Source organism: Petaurus breviceps, unplaced genomic scaffold (assembly GCF_028583685.1).
Source record: "Petaurus breviceps papuanus isolate PSGF00001 unplaced genomic scaffold, PetGlider_PUasm1.0 37, whole genome shotgun sequence".
In the NCBI taxonomy this organism is placed as follows: Eukaryota; Metazoa; Chordata; class Mammalia; order Diprotodontia; family Petauridae; genus Petaurus; species Petaurus breviceps.
In genome coordinates this window covers 101,640,818-101,664,924 of record NW_027186296.1, presented here as the reverse complement: position 1 = coordinate 101,664,924, position 24,107 = coordinate 101,640,818, and the positions used below count along the sequence as shown (strand labels likewise).

The 24,107-nt window shown below is 38.4% G+C and overlaps 2 protein-coding genes across 4 annotated transcripts in view; both read right to left on the bottom strand.

Moving 5' to 3' along the window:
* BUB3 (BUB3 mitotic checkpoint protein) overlaps positions 1-24,107 on the bottom strand; it is a 555,213-nt gene that overhangs the window by 37,544 nt on the left and 493,562 nt on the right. Inside the window, exons 2-9 of one of the 3 annotated variants that reach the window (XM_069099165.1) lie at positions 12,567-12,631; positions 11,859-12,053; positions 10,996-11,065; positions 8,899-9,050; positions 6,533-6,691; positions 4,268-4,445; positions 3,775-3,991; positions 1,199-1,566 (exon numbers count right to left, since the gene is read on the bottom strand). In XM_069099165.1, coding sequence (XP_068955266.1) covers positions 1,557-1,566; positions 3,775-3,991; positions 4,268-4,445; positions 6,533-6,691; positions 8,899-9,050; positions 10,996-11,065; positions 11,859-12,053 — 981 coding nt within the window. In that variant the 5' untranslated portion in view covers positions 12,567-12,631 and the 3' untranslated portion in view covers positions 1,199-1,556. Of the gene's footprint in view, positions 1-1,198; positions 1,567-3,770; positions 3,992-4,267; positions 4,446-6,532; positions 6,692-8,898; positions 9,051-10,995; positions 11,066-11,858; positions 12,054-12,566; positions 12,632-24,107 lie in introns of those variants that run through there. The other 2 variants (XM_069099164.1, XM_069099167.1) reach the window with 2 other exon arrangements.
* HMX2 (H6 family homeobox 2) lies at positions 19,684-22,491 on the bottom strand. Its single transcript, XM_069097580.1, has 3 exons — positions 22,330-22,491; positions 21,499-21,782; positions 19,684-20,387 (listed from the first exon to the last, which is right to left on the bottom strand). The coding sequence occupies exons 2-3, from the start codon at positions 21,779-21,781 to the stop codon at positions 19,834-19,836; spliced, it is 837 nt and encodes a 278-aa protein (XP_068953681.1). The 5' UTR covers position 21,782; positions 22,330-22,491; the 3' UTR covers positions 19,684-19,833.

Below are 24,107 nucleotides of genomic sequence, written 5' to 3'. Positions count from 1 at the left end.
CTGAACCCTTTGAAAGCAAAACAGCTACATGGACATATAAAGCATTCCTACAATGTATTTTACAATGTATTCCTATAATGAAATATTACAAAGTATCAAACACAAATATATTAAGGATCACGATTCTATACAATGTTCACTTCAATTATATAATTACCTCGACTATTCAGCATCTTATAGATGGAAGGGATACCATAATTCATTAATCTAGTTAAATACTTTCAATCACCTTATTTAAAGATCATGAAGCAGACTGAGGTTGTGACTTACCATGGTCACTCCAAACAGACTCCTATCCACACCTCTCACACTAAAAAAAATTAACTAAACCAAACAATAACCATAACAATGGAAGTCAAACATATTGCTAAGATTGTAAACCTCTCCAAAAAAGAACTTTCCTTAAGCAGATTACATCTTGGTTAATATTATCCGGTATTACAAACTATACATCACATTACTGACTTTGAACTGCGGGGGAGGGCCATTTGCTTTTAATTCAACAATATTTATTGAGCACCTACACTATGACATATCACTGTGCTAATCATTGTAGGAAACATACAAAAATAGAAGAAAATTCAAAATGAAGATACAAAAAATATCGATTAAAAAAGTCAAATCTAAGATCCTATACATGTTTTATATTTACTCAAATGGTTGCAAAAATATTTTAAATTACAGCAAAAGATTAATAAATTAGACCCATCGATGGTTAAAACATTTGCCATTCCTCAGGGTTTTTGCTTTAAAATCTGATGGCTAGGTATATGTTTCTTTAGGCAAATGTAGTTATTTCAAAGCAAGGATTTATGTTACTTCTTGAGTACTACACCGGAGATACTAAAGAAGTGAACAAAAAGATCATTGATTCTACAAGTTCCAAGCTCAGTTTGAGAAGCTAAACAGTTGGCTGCAGGGCCCTGCTGTATACAAAGCAGAATGCAAACCTGACCTGCACAACAAGGATATACAACTTCAAGAGGCATGGATGACAGTAGTAGTAAAGCTTCAAGGGATCATTTTTTCCAGGACTGAGTCCAAATGTATATCAAAAGTAAACAATTAAAAGTGGAATTAATTGTGGTTCCAAAGGGGTAAAACATACCCCCAGTTTGCTCTTGAAAAAGGCAATTTGGCTTTCTGGTAGCCTTATAATGTAGGTTCCACTAATTTCCAAATTTTAAAATATGCAACATTTTAAAACAGTTTCTGAAACTGATTTATTAAGTAGGAAATAGATGGCACAGTTCATGTTACAAATAGTCAAGCGGCTAAGGGAGTGGGGGGACGGGGGAAAGGAGAAAGGGAGAATAAAAATTTCCAAATAGAAATTTCTTTTCAGGTTACAGCACAAGAACAGAGTCCTGATTCTAAATTTTTTTTAAAAGCACTAAATGGTACATATACAGGTTTCTTTTAAGACGAGGGAAAAGAAAGAAATGACAAGAGTTTATCCATATTTGCTATAAATTATCCCTTAAGGACAAGTATCTTTTGTAGGAAGTACACAAAAACTTTCCACAGAGAAGTCACACTTCCACAAGATGATTAGATTAGGTAGACCTGCAATGAAGAAAATACATTTCAATAGATGGTTTGAAGGCTTACACTAACTTTCCATTGAAATTAATACTTGTAAAGTAAAAGAACACTACCTCTTTGTTAATAAAAAGTTATTGAGAAAAAAATATATCAAGAGCCAAGTAGATTTTTGGTTAAAACCAAATACTATTAAAAAAGATATTCATTTTGCCCTCATTAAAAAAAACGTATAAAGCAAAACTGGCTTCTAAACTTGATAAATGAAAATGCTACTAGATGAAGGCAGCAGAAATAAACCAAAATTAGAGCTTATTTTTGGACAAAATTATAATGAAATGAATTTCATTCTCACTACAATTTAAAAAATTCTTAATCACCAGAGGCTAGGCAACTGAAACGGGCAGAAGAATCATATAAATGTCAGAATAGTATGCAAAACTCATTAATGTTTTCAAAAATTCACTTAGAGATAGAAACAGGTCCAAATAGATGCCTGTCTAAATGTACTGCAATTACGTTACAATTATTTTCCAAATACACAGATATGCTCTGTCTTTTCTCAGCTCATTACTGACTCAAACAATTTGCCCTTCTGGGATCAATTGTTTGCTAATAAATAATTGTTTACAGTCACAAAATGATGTTATGAGGTTCTTATTAGTTTTCCTTCTGCACCCTAATAAGATTGAAAACTAGCTGATTCCCAAGAGTCTAACCTTAACCTCGCTTTGTTTAAAAGCCCAGGAAATGATGAACCATCTGCTTCAGAAAATAATGGAGAGCCAAGAGGAAATATTGTTTAATTGTAGATTAACCTCCTCATGAGGCAGAGTGAAGCAGCTTCAGAATTAGCAACTATAAGTAGCAAGGAAAACAAATAGCAAAGGAGTCTTATCCCTTTATTATTTAACTTCTAGTAAAATATGTGGGGAAGCTTTCTATATGCTTAGATTTCTGTTCAAACAGTGCCACAAAACTCAAATTTCATACAGTCTGCAAAATCCAAATAGGAATATAATTAAAAGCACAGCCATTCTAACTCTGCTCTTCAAAATACCTCTACTACAGCAAATAATTTCATGACCTTTAGATAGCAAACCAAAAGGGTTTGGGTTTTTTTGCCACTTAAAATTGTTGTTTTTTAAGTAGATATTCCCTTCTTTGTTAATTAAGGCAACAAAGTTTTTGCCATCAGCAACATGACATTTAGTCAAATTCTGTTATATACATGATTTCCCAGAAGTTGAAAAAGGGAAAGAATTTTATGAAATCAGAATGGCCAGCCACAACAAAAGAATTACAACAGGTTTTTATTAAGCAAGAACACATTTTTACTCAACAAGCCTCAAATTCTATTCGATTTTAAATCATGCCCAATAAAGTACAGAGTGATTATTTTTGCCACTTGCCAGATTAAACTTTAACTGATAAAGGTGACAAAACTAAATTTAAATTTACAAAATTACTAGAAATCAAATTGCAAAATTAATTTCAACAACTATCTCTGGAGCACCTACTACATGCAACCAGGCCCACACATTAGGTGCTGTGGGAAATACAAAGATGCATCATACTTAACTATGTTTCGAATACCTAAACTTAATAATACTTCATACTTAAGTATTAAGTTTTCTTTTTTAATCTAGTCGAAATATTCTGAATAAAAAGCTTTTCTCCACTGATCCATACAGCCTCTTTAAGTCAGCATGAAAGGACTAATACATCTTTTATCAAATTTTCAAAACTAGGGAAATTAACTATTCCAGGAAAGGACAAACAACCTTTTTGATTTTCAGTAAGCCCTATATTCATCCAATTTCTGTAAATATTATAGGGAAATCATCTCTAGAGAGGAAAGATTTTACCACTTCATTCTTAAGTCTCTTAAATAGAAGAACGTGCTTAACTAAATTATTCTTGAATTCTTCAACTTAATTTTGCAGCAATGAGCTAGTAATAACTCCAGAGATTCAAATAATGGTGCCTTTTCAAGAAGAATAAGAGTTTGACATTCTTCTCTACAAAACAACTAGGCATAATTTTATCCATCATACGTCTATCAACCTACGGATATTGAAAGCTTGGGAGAACAAGATAAAATCAACTCCAACCCTACAGTCAGCTGTACTATCTAGCAAGCATCAACAATGCTATTCATGAATTTGGAAAAATTAATAAATTCTAGGATGAATGCAAGAAAAGGCTCAAATACAGGTGAAGCATACTCACTTGGGTTTTGTTTCTGCATCTGTCACTTGGCGAATGAAGATACCATCTTCAGGATGTTCAGTGTCATCCATTTCATACATATATGATGATGCTATTGCAAGTGTGGTCCCATCATTACTGAAGGCAAGTGATGCTATGCTAGTGGGATACCGATGGAATTGGCACAATCGTTTCTTGTTGAATGGATCCCAAATGTTAACAAATCCATCAGATCCACCTGTAAACAGTTTCAAAATAAATTCATTATTTCTGAATGTCAACCACAGAAATGCTCCTTGTGATTAATATACTTATTGAATAAAACCTAATTAGCCAAGAAAATATTCCTGTCATTGCTTTTTTGGTCTTAGAATACTTTTCATAATATAAAATGCAAAGAAATGAAATTTAAATAGTAAGTATTCAATGTTCTATAATTAGCAAAAATAAAAATGGAAAATTATTTAAGATAACAATGGCAGTATTACAAATTATATTTTAATAAGTAATTTACCTGTAGCAAATGTGTTGTGAATATTGTGAAAGGAAATGGCATTAACAGGATAAATCTGTTCAATATTATTTTCTTTTAGTCGGTGACATTTGAATGCATATTTCTTCTTCTGTACCTCAGGACTTGGGTCCAAATATTCAACTGCCACTCGGCCTTCAATAGAGCTTAACACATAGCCCTACCAATCAAAATAGAAAGAGACAAAGTGTAAAAATCTACTTAGTTTATTTAGCATTATTTTCTGAATCCAACACAAACAAGAGGTGGATATTTCAAGATACAAATGGAACGCTGAGAAAGGATGGTGATGCAGTTAATCTAATTCCTGTAGTTAACTATCAATGGTTTCTGCTCAAAGCAAAATTGGGCTTCTACATATTTGAATTGGCATCAGGGTTTTGTACATAGTATACACTGTCAACAAATATGCTGATTTTTCAGGCAAATTTAAATTGATTAAATGCTTTAATAGTAATTCTTTGTGATACCTGGAAAGGCCAGCTAGAATGATACAAAAAGATTCAAATCTGATGCAGAAAGCATCTTTCAAGCTCAACACTTCACTTCTGAGTAAAACACATACAAATTAGGAGTCTCAATTAGTAAGAGAACTTTCTCCTTCAGTGGTGATATCACATTAATGCTTAAACGAACAAAAAATAAATTTTGGATATATAACAGACTTCCCCAGTGATAACTATAAAACAGCACTTAACTCATACAACAGGCATTGACTAAACGACATACAGTAGGTATTAATAAATAATTGTTCCCTTTCCTTTCCCCATTCACTTTTCCCTAATCAGGAATCCACCTTTGTATATGATATATTAAAATTCCAAATATGGCATGACATTTAAGCTTTTTGTTTAAAACTTTTGAAAGCTGGTGTCATTTTTCAAAATGTTCCCCTACTTCCTTTTGAAATTATCAAGGCAGAAAATGTCAAAGCTAAAAAAAGAAATGTTTTGCTTTTCAAAATGATCCTCTAAAATAAAGTTGTGTAGCTATCTTCTAATCTAAAATAAATGTAATGTTCCTGAAGAGTTTAAGTTTAATGTGAAACTTAAATTTACTGGATGTTTCCCTATGGCTTTCAATTCTAAAACTGGAGATGGTCCTACTGAAAAATCCTAGGTTAAAGGAATGAATACTTAAAATAAAAAATTATCATTTTCTGATAAAAAGGAAGGCAAACACTATTTGAAGGAACGCAATCTATTCTAACAGTGTATGGAATGATATGGAAACTCCAGACTCCATCACCAAAGAAGCACTCATGGAATGTTGATTAAGAAGGCTATCCTCCAGGTAGCACAGCGAGTAAGAGCACTGGCTCCAGTGTTGAGAAGACCTGGAGATCGAATCCTGGGCTCAGACACTTAGCACCCACCCAGAAACACCTGGCCGTGTAACCTTGAGCAAGTTACTTAACCCCAATTGCTTAGGGGCGGCCGGGTGGCTCAGTGAGTGGGAGCGCCGGCTCCAGTGTTGGGATTGACCTGGAGATCTAATCCCGGGCTCAGAGGCTCAGCACCACACCCAGAAATAACTGGCCGTGTAGCCTTGAGCGGGTTACTTAACCCGGATTGCTTAAAAAAAAAAAAAAAAAAAGAAGGCTATCCAAAGATGGCTGGTTTATACTCACTCCTCTTCTTAGAAAAAGTTTCTTGTTAGACCAATAAGTGGACCAATCTAATTGCAAAAAAAGTTCATCACATTACTAATTCCTCTTAAAACTTTATGGCTATATTTTTAGTTGGCATATATGGTAGTCCTAAAGTTGAAGATTTAAAGTCCCAAATTTCTTAAATTAAATGAGCCACTCTTTACTTAGAAATGACAATGGAAGTAGGCTGCACCATATAGCTGTAACTGCAGCAATGCTATGAGAAGTATGTGTTGAGAAAGAGTAAGAGTTGTGCCTATCCTTTTACCTATCTACCAGGTTTGTTTTTGTTTTTTATCAAAAACTTCTGAAGACTGTACAGTGAAAGCACTCAATGAAGTTTTAGTACAAAAGCAGTCTAAGAGGGCATAAGAAGGCAAAATTTCAGTTTTCAATTCAAGTTCTGACTCCTAAATTCTAATAAAATAAAACCAAATAAACTGAGTTACAACTCAAATGTCCCAAAAATTTCACTATTAAATACATTCAGATTTTAAGTCTTTAAGCAATGTATTTGCTCTAAAATGTTATCTTAAAAATCACTAGAGAAGAATTCACATATTTTCAATATTCAATGACAATTAAAAGATCAGTACCTGTTTATTTGGAAATGCTCGTATGCAGCGAGTCTGGTATTTCAGACTAGACTCCCTTCTCTGCTGCACATAGCCCATATTCCTCAAGTCCCATACCAACACTCTCCGACCAGCTGTCCCCACAATTAATCTGTCTCCAGACACAGAGAGCGTGTAAACCTTTTAAAGGATATCAAAAATTACTACAAAGACTGTTACTTTGTACATGACATTTTTATCCCAAAGTTAAACACATTTATTCAGCTGACCAGGAGCCAAATTTAGAAAAGAATGAGGCAAAGTGTTTTCAGTTATAAAACATATCACATGTACAACAGCTTTTGGCTTTTCAAAGTAAATAATTCTCATAAAACAGCATATTTTCTTTGTTGTGATCTTATAAAGTATAAATAATATGCTTCAGCCAATTACCATTTCCTAAAACCAAACCACTTAAAATTAAAACTAATTCATCTAACATTGCCTTTTAAAAAAATTATTCATGTTCAAATTATTTTACATTAAAAAACCCCCAGAAAATTAGAAAAGTTAATATCCCAGGAAAGATGGTTAAACAAACAAAAAAACCCATTAATTTAGGCTCAGAAATGCCTTAAGATGACTTGAATTTTTTTTTAAGAAATCTGAAGTTTTTCTATGAACTTTTAATTGTATCTGAAATGTTCTTTCACAAACTATTAAAAACTTGGACTTCCTAAGTCATCCACCTTAAATAAGATGGTTATGGGTGTGACTTTATTTCCTGAAAGCAAATATGTAGCATATTTTAAAATATGTGAAAGTCAAACATCAAATAGAAATAAACAATCCTAGAAAAACAAATTTTTTTTAAAATATAGAATTTAGCTACTCAGCTGTACTTTCCAAAAATTCACTTCACAGACCACAATACAGGTTTACTATGACAACTGTCTAAACCTTCAGTATTTATAATTTTTAAAAGGAACCAAAAAATCATGGAATTTCCGAATATCCCATGTTCAAAACTGCCTGGTAATAACTCTTCAATGAATCAGCCACATGTAACAAGCTTTGTTCAACAATTCAGTGGTCTAAAATGGGATCTTAAATTTGTACCTTGATTACATTAGCTGAAGCAGTTATATAACTCAAAAATGAAAAAAAAAAATTAAAAAGCTGGACAATGAGGTTTTCATATTTCCTTAGTAAAAGAAATTTATCATACTTATCAATAGAAAATTAAAATAAAAGTTATACATAGAACATATAGTAAGTTCTGTGAAATATCAAAGTTTATGAATCCAAAATCCAGTAAGAGCTCAATTTGTAATGGCACAATCATATCAAGAATCTTATCTTAAATCTTTACTATACAGGTGACACATACGTTTCTAACTATGTTTCCTATCCCCAATGATCATAAATCAAGTGAAACCACTGTCATACTACTGAATAGGTGTATACATTTATCAAAGAAAGTATTAAAAAAAGTGACATAATGAACCTTGCTGAACCAATAAGCAGCTTGATTCAGTGTGGCTGTCCATTATATGATATTCTGTCAGCAATTTATCACAGCTCTTAACATGCTACATACAACTATAAATCAAAACTAGAAACAATGCAATTATTTTATTCTGAACAAAGGTCTTGCCAGAAGTAGATTCTACTGCAATGTGGCAAAAATAATGGCTCTTTGGATGCAATACAGTATATAATGATGGCTAACATGGTCTGAATGGTGTATTTACACTAAGGAAATAGATTCAATTCAAGAACACCTTTGTATTGCTAAAAACAATCTGTCTTTAAAATTAACTGATAGTCTAACAGGGATGTAGATAGAATGTTCAATTATCGTCTTCATCAGGCTTCACTTCCTGAGCAAAGGGTTAAAATTTATACAAAAAGTTTTGGTTTTAAAGAAGACTTACATTTTAGTTTCCTAAGTATATCTTTTACTATTAAAAAAAAAAAAAGAACAAGGAACAGTAGCACACCTTTATCACAAATTGCAATGATAGCCCATTTTACCCTTTTAACAGTCAACTCAAACGAAACCTCAGGTCATAAAGGAAAATGAGTGATGTTTCATCTCATTTTCTGCTTTGGGCATGTCGATCCCAATTTAGGACAATTGGCAGTCTTTGCTAAATGGCTTCTACTCAAATGGCAGCATGCTGCATCCCAGCCCTGAGCTGCAGGGGCAGGGAAGCATGTTCAAGTTGTTTTTTTTTTAAAGCACAAAACTAAGACAAAAGATAAAAAGTCCTCCTAATAATTTTAAAATGTTTAATTGGGTTGTAAAAGATATTATGTACTAAACCTCTAAACATAGAGTCATATCAAATCAATTTAACCTAGTTAAATAATTACAATTTCTATTACTATAAAAAATTACCTACCTTTTCTGGCTGAGAAAAGGTTCCTGCATTACAAGGAGTTCTGGGATCCCACAATTTAACTGTTTGATCCCAACTTCCAGTAACCATAACATTCACTTCTGGACAATATTCAACACATCTAATAGGTGCATCATGGGTTCCAACAAGGTTTTCTTTAAAAAAAAAAGGGGGGGGGGGGAGAGAAACATCTAGCTTTACTGCCTCAACTAAAAAGATTTCTCATAAGAACAATAAAATGAGCTATTCTTACAGTACCCAATAAATCAGCTGCAACAACCATTTCACAGAAGTTTGAATGCAAAAGTAAATTTCTCTACAATCCAGACCAGCCCAGAAGTAACTCCCTCTCCTTCCCTCACTTATAATCCTATAGCATCCTATCCTATAGCTGTGTTGACACCACAGCCAGTCTATATGGCAGTAGAGGATATCTACAAGATCATAAATGCCATGATGGGCTATCTTTATGTCCATCTGTAGGTACATCAACCAAATACTTGGTCCTCAATAAATATTTGTTGGATGAAAGAATTTGGTCCCCTGAGCTCTCACAAGGAAATCCCTAATACTAAAAAACAAACAAAACCCCTTGTTTTCTACCTAAATTTTTTGTGGTTATTTATTTTGAAGTTTTGGGACCCGAGTCATCAGCATTCTGATTTCATTTGGCTTTCAAAACAGCTCAACTTTAGAAAATATACTTCCATTCCAGTTTTAAGTTTTTTAAGTCAAGTAATCTGAGGAAACAGAAAAGCTATTACCAGTTCCAATGATTTCCTAATTCTAAATTAAATGAATCCTAAATGAATTGAAAGCTTCTTTCCTACTCCCCCCAAAAATACCATTCTACTATAGCCTGAAACCTTTAGGTATCTTCTAAATTGTTTTCAAATCTTGGCACTACAGACTTGTCTAAGCAAATCTGTATGGCCATATGCTAGAATACATATAATCTACAGCAACATATGAAGTGCTAAAAACAAAAACACATGTTTGTAGAAAGCCTAAGTGAAAGACCTATGTAATGTATTTACTCATATTTTACTTAAGTCAAAATATTATCTCTATATTCCCCTTTCCCTTTTATCTATTCCTAGGATCTTTTTTGAAGTACCCAAAAAATCTTTCCTATTTAATTATATGTACACAAGTATGTAGGCATGTGTATATATACATGCATCCACACATATACAGATATACACTTGTATAAACAAAGAACACTAAGCATCAAGCTAAAGAATAAAGAACTTTGGGGCACTTGCAAGCTATGCCACTAACACACTGTAAAAATTTAGAAGATATTTCAAAATATAAACCTCAAATTAAGTTTTCCTAATCATAACTATCATATGTATTATCACTTTAATGTTTGCAAATCACTTTACATATATTATTTCATTTGATCCTCAAAACAACCCTGAAAGGTAGTTGATATTTTTATCCTCATTTTACAGATGAGAAACTGAGGCTGAGGTTACACGACTTCAAGGTCAAATGGCCAGTGTTTAAGGCAGGATATGAACTCAGGTCATCTCACCTCCAAGCCCAGAGCTCTATCCACAGCACCACCTAGCTTCCTAGAGTAAATGATTATGCCACTCACTATAGAGCAAAATTTAGTGCATTATTCATTTAGTGACACTAATATAATTAGAGCACATTCAGCTTCTAAAAAGCTCTAAGTATCAAGAACAGGGAAATGAAATAGACATTTTAATTTCGCAGATTTCAAAAATATTTTTTAAATCAGAATGAAAATAAAGTTAAATTTGCAAAGTTTCTCATAATCCTAATAGGATGAAAGGCAATAAAAATGATCTGGATCTATCTAACTATAGAGTCAAAGTCAAATATTTGGCAAGTCACTTAACACTTAGGAAGGCATTCAAATCTTATTATTGAAGAAAAAAAGCAGATGGCCAAAAATTTGAGTCATTTTAACTTTTTAAAAATAAATTCAAGCTTTAATTGTAGCTGTTCTATTTTTACAAATCCATAAGTTATTTAGGATGCTATCTTGCTACAATAAAGAACCATCTACATCTTAAAAAGTTTATAAAATCAAATATCTGGAAATGAGTAATTTTGCCAGCTTACCTTGGTCAGTATTCAAATCATGCATTTTCAACTGATGATCCAATCCCCCACTCCAAGCATGTGTTGGATCCTGAAAAAGGTTGTTTTTTTTTTTTTTAAGTTTTGACTGTATAACACTTCTAACAAGTTTTAAGATCTATAAACTTTAGAATCAACCATGTTATTGAGATAAACTTTGCCAGATTGACCTTTTAAAAAAAAGGAAGGTAAAAAAAGCAAAAGGGAAAGCATATGGTCAACTATAAAACAAAGAAGTTTATTTACAAATGACAGGGGGGAGGGGGGAATCTTGGGGAGTATAGAAATATACAAATACTTCCACAATCTTACTCTTAAATCTAGGTTTCTTATTGTGGGATCTCTAAAACTTTCTTTTTTTAATATTTTGATAACTATGACTTGATATAACTTATTTCATTTATAATCCTATGTATCTTACTTTCCATATTGAGAAACTAAAGAAGTTTTCTTATTGTGGAATCACTGAACTTTTTAATATTTTGAAAACTGCAATATATTATTTTATTTATAATTCTATGTATTTTACTTCATATATCAAAAAGCATTATTCTAGGAATCCATAGCTTCACCAGACAGGAAAAGGGGTGCACATAACCAAAAAAGAAAAAGCCAAACCCACTTGTTTTTATGTTTACCTCCTTTTGTCATTTATTAAGATCAGAAAGCATTAAGTGACTTTTAAAAAGTAATAATGGGAAGAAAAGGGGACACCCACACCCAGCTCTACAAGCATATCTTTTGAAATTAAGCCAACTTCCCCCAAAGAGACTTAAATTATTTTCACCGTGATGGGGGAGTCCGAAGGGGTCCCCTAACGTTAATATCTCTATCTAAAGACCTACATAGAAAGCGCAGTCGAGGACGGCGCCAGTGTGTTGGTACTTGAGGCGCATGGTGTTGGCAGGGACATCGTAGAGCCGGACTGAAGTGTCCCAGGAAGAGACCAGCAGGAACTGGGATGTGTTGGGGCTGAACTTCACCGAGGAGATGCCATCTTCTGGAGGCTGGTTCAATTTGAACTCATTAGACCCGGTCATCTGCAGAACCAGACGCTGAGGGTCAAAAGGGATCCCAGCTAACGAGAGGGTGGGGGAGGGGTGGGGGGAACAGCTCTAAATCCGAGCCCAGCAGGGAAGAGGGGTGAAGGGGAAGGATGAAAGGGCATGGCTGGGGGGGGGAGTTTTTAAAAAGATTCGACGGCGAGACCACTGCGCCTGCGCAAGGCTGGAGACAGGCGCGCCTCCTCCCCCTCCATACACCCACTTCTAAGACTGCCCCTCATCCCAACCCCTAAGAACTGTCCAAAACGCCTCGGCCAGCACCCAGTTAGCGCCTCTCTCTCCTCCTCCGACACCATCCAGCCCCAGCCTCTCTCACCCCAGCCCCCTCCCCTCGAGGCCCGTCTCCTGCTCCGCTCCAAGATGCGGAAAGCGGTGGGAACCCAACCAGCTCCCCTCCGGACGACTCGACCAGCTCCAAGGCCCCAGAGTCTCCAAAAAAAACGTAGGCGTAGCCCCTCGGCGCCCCGCCACCTCTCCTCACTCTGCTACCTTGCCGTCCGTTCGCAGGCCACCGTCCGTTGCTCCTTGCCGCCTTCTTCCTCAGCGCTCTCTTTAAGGAACAAACCCCAGCGCGCGCCGCTGATTGGGCGGTTTCAAATGCCAACGCCTAGTTCTAAGTCTCCGATTGGTCTGAGAGCCTGTCTCATGAACTTCAACCAATACCATCCTGTTCCGGGTCACAAGGAAGCACAATGTCCCCGGGTCACGGGGTTTTACAGTCACAATTGTTGAGGAAACTGCCTCCCAACCCCCACCTACTGTGGAAACCACAATTCCCAGCATTCAATAGGTCGCGTTGTTGCTCAAGCGCATGCGCCCTAGCCCATGGTGTGTTGCATTTTAGGAAATGTAGTCTTTGGGTGGTGGAGATAACTTCTTTTGTCCACGGAGTTAAGTGGAAAAAGAGTGGAAATTGCTATAGCTTTTCCCTTTCCCTTGTTAATATGCAGAAAACGACACTTAATTTCTTAATTGTCAAGTTATCTCTTCATTACCAAATATGACAGCCTTTTCTCAAAACTCAGCCTTTTCTAACTCTGCCTTCTCCTTTCTTTCTTTTCCATAACGCTTCTCTTGGTTCACCTGCTACTATTATCACTCAGACTCCTTTGCTGGTTTTTCAGACACGTTATACCCCTTCACTGTGGGTAGACACCCCGCCCCCGCCAGGTTCAGCTGGGGGCTTTCTTCTCTCTGCGCTCTCTAACTAGGGGACCTCTTCATTCATTTAAATATCATCTCTCCCAGAGTTATAATTTAAATATCATCCTGCCCCAACCTTCTTCCTGAACTTCTTTCACACATCTCCAGCTGCTTGTGTAGGACATGGGTGTCCCACAGGCATCTCAAACGTATCAAAAACAAAAGTCATGGATCCTTCGCCTCAAAACACGTCCTCTTCTCAGTTCTCAGTCTCTTTTGCATGCACCACCATCTTACCAATCACCCAGCTTCATTCTCCTTGACTCCACTCTCTCTCACTCCGTATTATCTAATCAGTTGATAAATCCTGTCATTTTCCCCTCTGAAACATTTCTCACATCTGTCTCCTCTCTATTCACAAGATTGCTACCTTCGATCAGGCTCCCATCTTCTATCCTGGAACAAAGGTAATGGTCTTCAGCTTTGTCTTTCTCCTCCGAATCACTCCCCTCTCCAGTCTATTCTTGACACAGTTACTACCATGATTATCCTAACCAGAAGTGGGGAACCTGCAGCCTCAAGGCTACATGTGGCACTCGAGGTCCTCAAGTGTGGCTCTTTGACTGAATCTGAACTTCACAGACTATTTGTTTCCCACCTCTGTAGACTACAGATCTTTACCATGCCATTCTCCCACTCAATAAATTCCCATCTTCTTCTAGGATCATATGTACATTCCTCTGTCTGACATTTTGAAAGCCTTTTACAACCTATTTTTCATGATTATACATGAGTATAATTAGTATAAGCTCCAGCACATTGCTCTTCTACAGTGTTCTTGCTTTTCCCCTGACTGTCCCCCTAACTTGAAATGTGCTCCCTCCTTACCTCCTCTGCCTCTTAGAATCCCTTGTTTCCTTTCAAACTTAGCCCAAGTGTCACTTTCTACATAGTCCTTCCTGATCTCCCCAGTTACTAGTGCCAACCTTTCCCCCAAATCACTTAATATGTTATATGTTTGTGTACTTATACATGAACACAGTTTCTTAGTGATAGAGTGTAAGCTCCATGAGTTCAAGGACTGTTTCATTTTTATCTTTATCTTTCCAGTGCCTGGTACATAATGTAAAATAAATGTCGATTGTTTGTTTGAATCTTTTGGATGCATAAATGCTTTTTTATGAAGCGAGGAACAGGTAAAGAGAACAGAGAAGACTAATTTCAATTGCCTGGATATTAAAAAAAAAAAAACAGATTCCTTTTTGGTCTACATTATCCATGATTCCCTGAAGTCCCCAGTTCCCCCTTAAACTGAACTCACAGAGCTCTTGTGCTTCACCTAAATTAAACTAGTTTGATCCCATTGGATCTTGTCCTGAACATACAGCAGCACTAGATTCAGACTTAAGCAATCTCTCTCCCTCTCTCTCTTCTCCTAACTTGCTTAATTGTCCCTCTCCCTTTCCCCATTTCTCTCTTCTCCTATAGCTCTGTCTTTCCTCTGTCAGTCTATATGTCTCTGTATTTCTTTTAGTTTCTCTATATGGGGTGTTCTAGGAGGACTAGCACCTTTGGTGTGAGGGCTTGCCAAGTCCTTTTCAGGACTGCTTATCCTCCTTTGATGTCCACCTGGTTCACTCAACTCTCATCTGTGGCTCCAAGAAATTGTAGATGAACAATAAGCACACCCCAGTGTGCTTCTTCTCAGCAGATGGACTAAACCAGATTGGGGGTAACTGACAGACCTCAAAACCAACAGTTAGTTAAGGGAATGTCTACCCCAAGCATGTGAAGACTTCCCAAGTATAATGGGAAGATGAGAACAATTTGTTATGATGGCCAAGAAGGCAACTGAAGCAGACACTGTGGAGGGTTTAGAGTGCAGAGGTGGGGAAACCTTCAACCTTGAGGCCACATGGGGCCCTCTAGGTGCTCAAATGAAGCCTTTTGACTGAATCCAAATTTCACATAACAAATCCTTTTATTAAGAGAACTAGAGGTCCCATGTGTGGCCTGGAGACCAAAGGTTTAGAGACCAAACCACCTCTGGCTCAGAGATTAGTCAGACATCAAAGATGCCATGGTCATTCACTACATCCCAGGTCATGGCCAATCATCCTAACTTTTGTCTTGCCACTAGACTTTGATGACTCTGGAAGAGAGGGTGAGGCTTTTTGAAACTTTGCCTCACTTAAATCCAATTCACTGGAAAGTCCAGTGATGTCATTGGTCCTCTTCAAAGATGAAAAAACAAAAATAAAAAATTTTTCTGTTCACAAACACATTTTTATTCTCCTCAATATCTCAATCTTAGTTTCCACATTTTTCTGTTTCTCAGGAAGGGATTTGGAGAGATGGCTTTATTATTTTCATTGATCAGAATCATAGACCAAACCAAATCCTAGACATCATCTAGTTCAGTCTTTTCCTTTTACCAATGAAGAAACTGAGGCTTAATGAAGTGCATTGATCTCTAGGGACACAGGACTAGTAAAGGGAAAATTCTCCTCAGATCTTCTGGCTCCTAACCCATGAATAATCCTTAATCAAAAGATAGTATGAAGATCATAGAACTGAGCTGAAAGAATATTTACAAATCACCTAGTCCCACCCATTTATTTCCAAAGTGATTCAGCTGGGGACCAGAGGAGTTAAGAGATTTATTTGCCCAAAGAAACAGCTGTTGAAGGAGGGAAGGCTCAAGGTCAAAATGAAAGAGGGTATTCAATGAAATATAATGTTAATACTACATTCAAACATACAGTGTTAGGTACTCTTACTTTTTTTCTATTCATGGTATAAATAGATTTTTTTAAAAAGACCTTTCTATCCATTATGGTGGTGAAGTGCCTATTTCATAATTCTGTTGTGAAGATCAAAATGAGATAATGCATTACAGTGCTTTTTAAAATGTGAAGTTCAATAAATGCTAACTATCATTCTCCTTATTAATATTATTATTAACAAAATCTGAGAAGAGAGAGATTCTCTACTTCTCTTTACTCCAAGTGTGCTAGAGGGTAACTGCAGAATAAAAAATTCCAATCCTCTTCCTCCACACTGACTCTGGCTACATCATTCTATTTCCTGATGTTTTGTCCTTTCCCCACTTTTCTTTATTTGGCTGTATCTTTGCTTTACAATTCTGAGAATGAATGACACTATAACAATTTTTTTTTGCTACAACTGCATAATTTTATTAAACTGTGTATGCATTATTCAGCTATTTCTGAGTATGGGGTTTCAACTGGATTTCACTTTAGTTTTAAGAAATGTTAATCCTCTAAAAATCCTTTAAACTCAGAATAGAACTTGGAACTAGGAGGAGGAGGATTATTTTGACTATTCAAATATTCTGATAAACAGATGACTGGAGAATCTTCAAATAAAAAGTTTCCAATCACTTATTCAAAGTCTAGGCTTTATATTCATTGATGATTGACAAATTGACAATACTTAACCATCTGAGTTTAGTAAGATCAACACTCAAGTGTTCCCAGAGCTGTTCCAACAGTGTTGCACTATTGGATCACCATGGACGTCCAGTTTCATGATTAATAGTTAGGTTCGAGGTTTAAAAACCTAATGCAGAAAGAAATTTTAAGGACTTCCTTACATTTAAAAGCCTAGTTATTATTAGTGCAGATGTCCTTATACTTTCCCTCTAGTAAGAAACTATTTCCTGAAGGAGTGGTAGGGAAAAATATGGAAAGATAAATTGATGCAAATATTTGTCTTGTTCCCTCCATAATCTCAAAACTCTAAAATATTAGGCATCTATGTTGTGCATCATCAAATTGCAACTGGTGAATATTAGTGTGCTTACTCATCTGGTTGTTACACAATGGAATATTTTTAAAGTTTCTTTATTTTTAAATTTTGTGAGTAAAGAATACTGAGGTTAGCTCTTTATTTATAAGATGGAGTATTTAATTGAAAAACTTAAGTCCATATTTTCGAGGACCTTGATTCGTTGTGGGCCTATAGAAGTCAGGAAGGAAAAGTCTAATGTAGTCAAAGGTTTGATTTTGTGTATAGTGAAAGGACCCTATTTATATTCTGTAGTGTACCAGATGCCCAAATTATTATCTATGGTTGTTGTATAATATCAGTTTTGAACACTTTATTTAAAACTCCCTTTTGATTCATTTCATGAATTAATTCTTAAAATAAAGAGTTGCGCCACTACATGAACTGTTAAGGTCTCTTCTAGCCTTAAATCTATAGTCTACAATCTTATAAAATTTGGTAGAAGAAAATAAACTATGACTTAAGGGAAGGGATGTTAGATGGAAGCTATTGAGCTTGTGCTAGAAAAGGAACATGAGAAAACTAAAAGGCTTCCAAATATTACATAGTTTAATATTATTGTTCCATAAAGTTGTTCCGTATTTATCATGAAGATAAATCTGATTTGTTTCAGCCCGAAAAGGTCTATTAGACGCATTTGTGTTTTCTGTCCGAAAGATCAGATTATCTCCCACTACAGGACACACTGGTCTATTTTTCCTTTGGTCCAGACGAGTATTGCCTAAAATCTAGACCCACTAGGCAGCAAGCAACCAGTATAAATATTCATCTTATTTGCTGGGATTCATTTTCAAGGATATCCTCTCCCGCTCCCGTCCTCCCCCCCCCCCCTCCCCGCTTCTCCTTTGAAGATTTCAGTGCTAAGCAGAGAACAGGTGGCTGTGATAAAACACGCAGAGTGTCTGCGGTTTGAATAACATTCACTGAAGTATTTACTTTTTGTTTCAACGATTCCTTACCCCCCCCCCCAACACACACCCCCAGCCCCATCACTCCCCCTCCCTGGCTGCCCAGACGGAGGCTGCAGGTGTCCCTTACTCCAGAGGAAAGACCAGGCTGCCGCTTTGGCGCTAAAATCAATCACAACCTCAGTTCGCATGTCACATTTCTATCAAACCCGAGCTGCCGAGAGCTTTGCATGTCATCTTGGCATTTAACAGCACACAATGTAAAGTATATATATATATATATATATAAATAAAAAAAAAAAAGCCTCCTCTCCCCTTCTTGTTTATTCCCTGGGCCAGTCCTCAGGATTCTGAGCCACTCAATGAGGTATTGCTTCGGCTTTTTCCACGTCTAGAGAAGTAAGGCTGTGCGGTCTAAGGCTCAAGGTTTTCCCGCGCTCATCCTCAAAAGGGTACAAGATCAAGGTGAGGTGTGTGAAGAAGGAAGGAAGCACTGGGGTGGCAAGGCCAGCAATTGCGGGTGGCACTGGGGGATAGAAAGAAAGGGAAGGGGGAAGGAGATCTCTGGGCAAAGGGAAAGCTGAACTCAGTCACAGCAAGATGCTTCTCCGAAAAGGAGAGTGAATCAACACTAAGCGAAACTGCTTCTGCTCAACTGATCCCTAAAAACAAGACAAAACAAAACCAGCTTTGGAAATGAAATTGGCAACTCAGCTAGAGACAATTAGCTTTCTTTCTTTTTTTATTCAAATGAGTTTCCACCATTTCGAGGTCCCAGAGATGTTACAAATCCTGTAGACCAATCCTTAGCATCCTGGCTCCCCCTACGGCTCCAGACCTGGCTTCTCTCAGCCCAGAAATCCCTATCGTCCTTCATTTTTTTCCGACTTCGTGTGGGTTAGGTTGTAAAATTCTGGGTTTTGTTTTTCTTAACGCACCTGCACTCTCTTCCCCTCCCCCGCCACATTTATACAAACAGCTAACTCCTCTTCGGACACCTACAACACATGGGTTAAAAATAACGTTTCTGACTAGTTTGTTTTCTTGTCTAGTCCCACAGCAGCTTATAATCTATATCCCCTTTCCAACTCTCTGAAGGACATCTGCTCAGGAGACCTTTGCCTTCTCTCCAGGTGGAAAGGGATTACTCTAGGTGGGGAGAAATAGGGGAGCGGAGTTGGGGGACCTGATTGGGAGGCAAAAGTGTTTCTCCTAACATAGAGGAAGATTACGTTTAGAATCAAACCAGTCAAAGTTAGCAAACGACTTTTAAAATGGTTTATTTTCTTCGCCTTTTTTCTTTTAAAAATATTTACAGATTTGAAATCCCCCTTTCGTACCTGCTCATTCCCGGATGAGAGGAACAAGGAAAGGAATCTGTACAATCAGCAAAAGCCAACAAGTGTCCTGCTTGGAAACGTTATCTATATCTATACATCTATATGCAAGTTTATATATAGACTATAGATACATATGTATATAAAATCTTTAACTTTTTCCCCTTCCAATTTTTTCTCTGCCGAAGCAGATCCGGACAAGATTATTTTCCCCAGACTAGGGAAATTTCTTCCCTCCCCTCCCAAAGAAAACCCCAATATTTTAAAAGAAAATTCGATTGGGTAGAAAGCAGGCTATCCGCCGTAAGAAGCACCTTTAAATGCCCTATAATAATCAAATAAAAATAAGGAAAGGAATCCATAAATAAGAAATAATTAATTAATACACATGGTGTATTTCTTAATATTTAGAGAAGCACATTGCCTTCATTCCTATACAAATGGGGAAATGCGTCAATTTCAGAGGTCTGTTTCAACAGCAAAGGAGAAAGGAAATGAGATGGAGAAAGGGTTTGAAATCTACAAGGGGGCGGTCAGGTCCGTTGGGGTTCAGTTTGGTCAGTAGTCAATCTTGTTGTACAGATTATACAGAGGTAAGGCTGACAGGTTGCTCCCCGGATAGTACAAAGGGGCCGGGAAGGCTATCGATCGGGGCACGGGGACCCGCAGGAGGGAATTGTCTCTGAACACCAGTGGCATCCCCACCAGAGTCTGGGCCGAGGCGTGGGCCATATTGGCCGCCTCCAGTTCTGCAGAGAGCTGCCTCTTCCATTTGTTCCGCCGGTTCTGGAACCAAGTCTTCACCTGAGTTTCAGTGAGCTGTAGGCTGGAAGCAAGGCAAGCACGTTCCGAACTGCTCAGGTAGCGCTTCATATCGAATGTAGACTCGAGTTGGTACACCTGACTGCGAGAAAAGACCGTTCGAGTCTTCTTCTTGGCGGATCCAGCCTGTCGATCTCCTCCCGAATCCCGCGACCGCTCTGCACCAGGCGATGGTGACCCAGGGTGGAAGTGTTTCTCTTTCTCTTCCTTAAAGTCTGGTTGGGGTTGGGAGAGGAAAGGCGTCCTGTCCGAACTCACTGATCCGGCTCCTCCGCTGGCCTTTGGGTTACCTTTAATACAATAATAACAATGACGATTGTGAAGTTCAGGACAGTAAATCCATAAAGACCCTCAAGGAACACAGGGAATTGATTGAAAATGGGCCTACGGGTTGGAAGACTACCTAAGGTTTCTCACACCTCATCACACCGTCTCCTCCACTAGCGCTCACTTCTACACGACGCACGCGGCCCTAAACCGGGGAAGTTTCTTAGTTTGTTTGAAATAGCCATCTAGTGAAGAAACATTTTGATGTGACACCCAAGAAAACAAAGAAAAATTAAAAGTCCTTTCAGTGGTTTTAGGTCCCAAAGACATTCCCTCTCTCTGTTCTGGTCTTTGTTAAATGATTTGTAGCAGCTGTACTCCGCAATCAAGGCAGATGGGCGGCTGATGGAATTTATTAATAACAATAATAATAAGATTTCTTCTCTGAGATAACTGGACTTGCGGCTCTGTCTAGATCATCATTTCACAGAACGTTTGTTCAGAAGCCAGGCTGAAAACCTGCGCCTCCTCACAACCCCCCCACCCCACCCCACCCCACCCCACACAGTCGTTGTAAAGACCAATCTTTGAAACGCACCCTTGTCAATCACCTCAAATTGCTAATCACTCGGAAGAGCCAGGGGAGGAAGAGCAACACTCCTTTTTCTATAAAGAATTCAGCCGGCTTTATCTATGACTGTCCAGAACTTAGGAAAAATGTTCATTGTCCAAAAGGAAAAAATAAAGGAAAGAAAACTGTTTCTAGAAGACATTGCCCTACCTCTGATCAATCCCATTACCCTGACCTTCTTTTCCCTCCCCGCCCCCAATTCAAAGTAACCTCCCAGAAATGTCACAATTCACTCCCCAACCGCGGGTTCACTTTTTGTCTCTTTCCCTATCCATCTCTCGGGTTGTGAGAACAGAGAGCCCAGGACAGGTGGAGAGAGCTAGTGATAAAGACTGGGAAAGGCTGCCGAGACCAATTTCCCACCCTCCCACTCTGGCTGGGAACGGCCAACCCCAGCCCTAGAGAAAAGAAAGAGATCCTTCCTGCCTCTCTCTGCTAGGCGCCCACTGCTCAACTTCCTTTCCTGCTGTGCAGAAGAGAGCCGGTATCAGAGCGCTACTTACTGAGACAAGTTAGTGTGAGGGGCTGGTGGTGCTTGTGGCCCGACTCCTTCGGGCCATGCGAGTCCGGGCAGTAACAGCCAGAGTGTTTCCAGCCGTCATCCACCTCCTCTTCCTCCGAGGATACCGACAGACTCCTTTTTCTGTTCGCCCAGCCCGCGGCGCCCTTGGCCCCGATCTCTCTGGACTCCTCAGAGGGCCCGCTGCCCAGGATGGACTGGATAGTGAAGCTGGAGATGGGGGCGGTGGCTGGACAACATTTGCCAGGGTCTTCTTTGCTGCCCATCCTGGGTTCATAAGAAATAGCAGGAAATCAAGAAGTCCCTTTAGAGATGGTCTAGGTGGAAGGTGTTGGAGGGAAGGAGGGAGAAAGGGAGGGAGGGAAGGGAGGGGGAGAGGGAAAGGGGTGGGGGCGGGGGAGTCGATTAACGCTGCCTTTTTCTGTGCTGGGATGGGGTGGGTGAAAGGGAAGGGGACGGGGAGGGGGAGACGTGGTTGTTTGCGTTTCTGTGCTAGCGAACGTTTTCCCTGGGCTTGCCCCAGTCCGAATGCCCCCTTCTCTCCAGTCTCTATTGATTTCCAGGCAGCTGGGTGGCGTCGCGGCTTCATTTGCATGAAGGTTACATCTATCGCGACCAATCACAGTGCTGCAAGCAAGTCCCGGAAAATTTCAAAAAATTCTAGACCCCCTATGTACCCCCACATCCTTCCATTGCCAACTTTCAGATCTGGTGACCTGAGCAGAGAAAGGTAGGGAGAATCTTTGCAACTAATAGGGAGAGTCAGAGAAATTGGCCCTTTGCCTCCAGTGGCAGAAGAGCTGGGTTTCCAAACCTTGTTGCTAATAGGAACCAAGAGGATGCTGAACACTTCTGCTTGGTCCTGAGCTCCGCCTTATTCGGCTTTTTCGAGTGTTGGTGCTCCGGGGCGGTGGGGGAGGGGGGGTGGAAATGAAGAGCTTGGGTTGCGTTGAACCGGGGCAGCAGCAGGAACTGGAGCAAGGAGAGCAAAGAAGGGTTTGAGCTAATTCTTGCATCATAATATTTTAGGTTTTTTTTTTCCTTTCCTTTCGGAAAGCGTTTCCCAGTACCCAGCCAAGTATACAGATTTATGAGTCAGCCGTAGTCCCTATACCTTTTCCCTGCCCCACCTTCGACCCTGGTGCAGGCTTGAAAGTCATGGGCTTAAAGCTCCTGTTGTGTCCTTCTGTCGTGTTGGCACAACTACTGAACTCGGGGTCCCAGGAAAAGAAAGAGAGGAGACCTGTGAATAGAAGATCACAGAGGAAGTAGATTAAATCATGGTCATGGCCTCAAACCGCACCACCTCAAGAAACTCCAGGATTTCCGAATTGTAATGACAAAGAAGCAATGTGATGTGGTAGGAAACTTGTAAGCCTGGCTTTAGTTCATGTTCTGTTACTGACTGTGTGACCTTGGACATGGATTTACATTTCCTAGTGTGTAAAAAAATTGTTTTAATTAAATAAAGGTATTGAAGTAGAATAAGAGATTCTTAATCAGGGTCTGTGAACCTTTTATTACTCTTTTGATAATTCTATTTAAATGTAGTTGGTTTCCTTTCTAATTCTATGTATTTTATTTTATGCATTTAAAATACTGAAAAGGAGTCAATAGATTTCATAGACTTACCAAAAGGGTTCATGAACAAAACAATTTGAAACCCTGAACTAGATAATCTTAAAGGTTCCTTCCAGATCTGTTCATTTATGAATCTAAAGAGAAAAAAAAAAAACTTTTTAACTCCCCCCCCCTCCACCTATCCTAACTTTTTACAACTTGCAAACAGACTCTTTTAGGGTGAGGTTTGCTTTCAAACTAGAAGGAAAATGGAAATTAATTAATTCAATTTACCAATAATTTATTAAGCACCTTCTATAAGCAAAGTTCAGTGTTTAAAAATAATTTGCCCTTTTTGGGCTAACCCTCAACAGGGTTTGCTTCTTTGCTTAGTCTGGGTTAGAATAGATTGGGATGCACCCACCCATCCAAGACATCACCTCTGCCAGAGGATGCCCCAGGCTCTGCTAGCTCTTAATTAAACGTCCTTGATTTCATTAAATGGCCTATGGTATCTCCAGCCTTCACAAAGACATGCCCTTTTCAGAACCACCAGAGTGCAGAAGCCCGTAAGTTCTTCCAGCAAACAAACTCTTCTCTTTTCTTGATTTAAAGTGGGAGAAAAAAGAGCAGTCTGGGAAAGTTCGACTGGAAAACCTGGTTTTAGCTGGAAAGGGGATTTGCTCCAGATTTCCCCTAGCTGTGAATTTTTCCTACTACTCCCAATTGTTGGTTTCCAATCTTTAGGCAAATAAACCTGTCCCACCTTGACCAGAGAAATCTCTCAGATTATAGGTAGCAGCTAAGAAGGCAAAAGGGAATTGTCTTCTCTGGTGCCAAAAAATCCTAGGCCAGGACTCTGTAGAGAAGAAAGTAATCCTCCAGAGGAGGAAGGGAAAGCATGGGAGCTCACAGTCCTGTGTACTAGTCCTTCATCACAGAGTGAAGTCCGGATAGTCTGAATGCAATTCAGCCCACGTAGATCTGTGTGTGTGTGTGTGTGTGTGTGTGTGTGTGTGTGTGTGTGTGTGT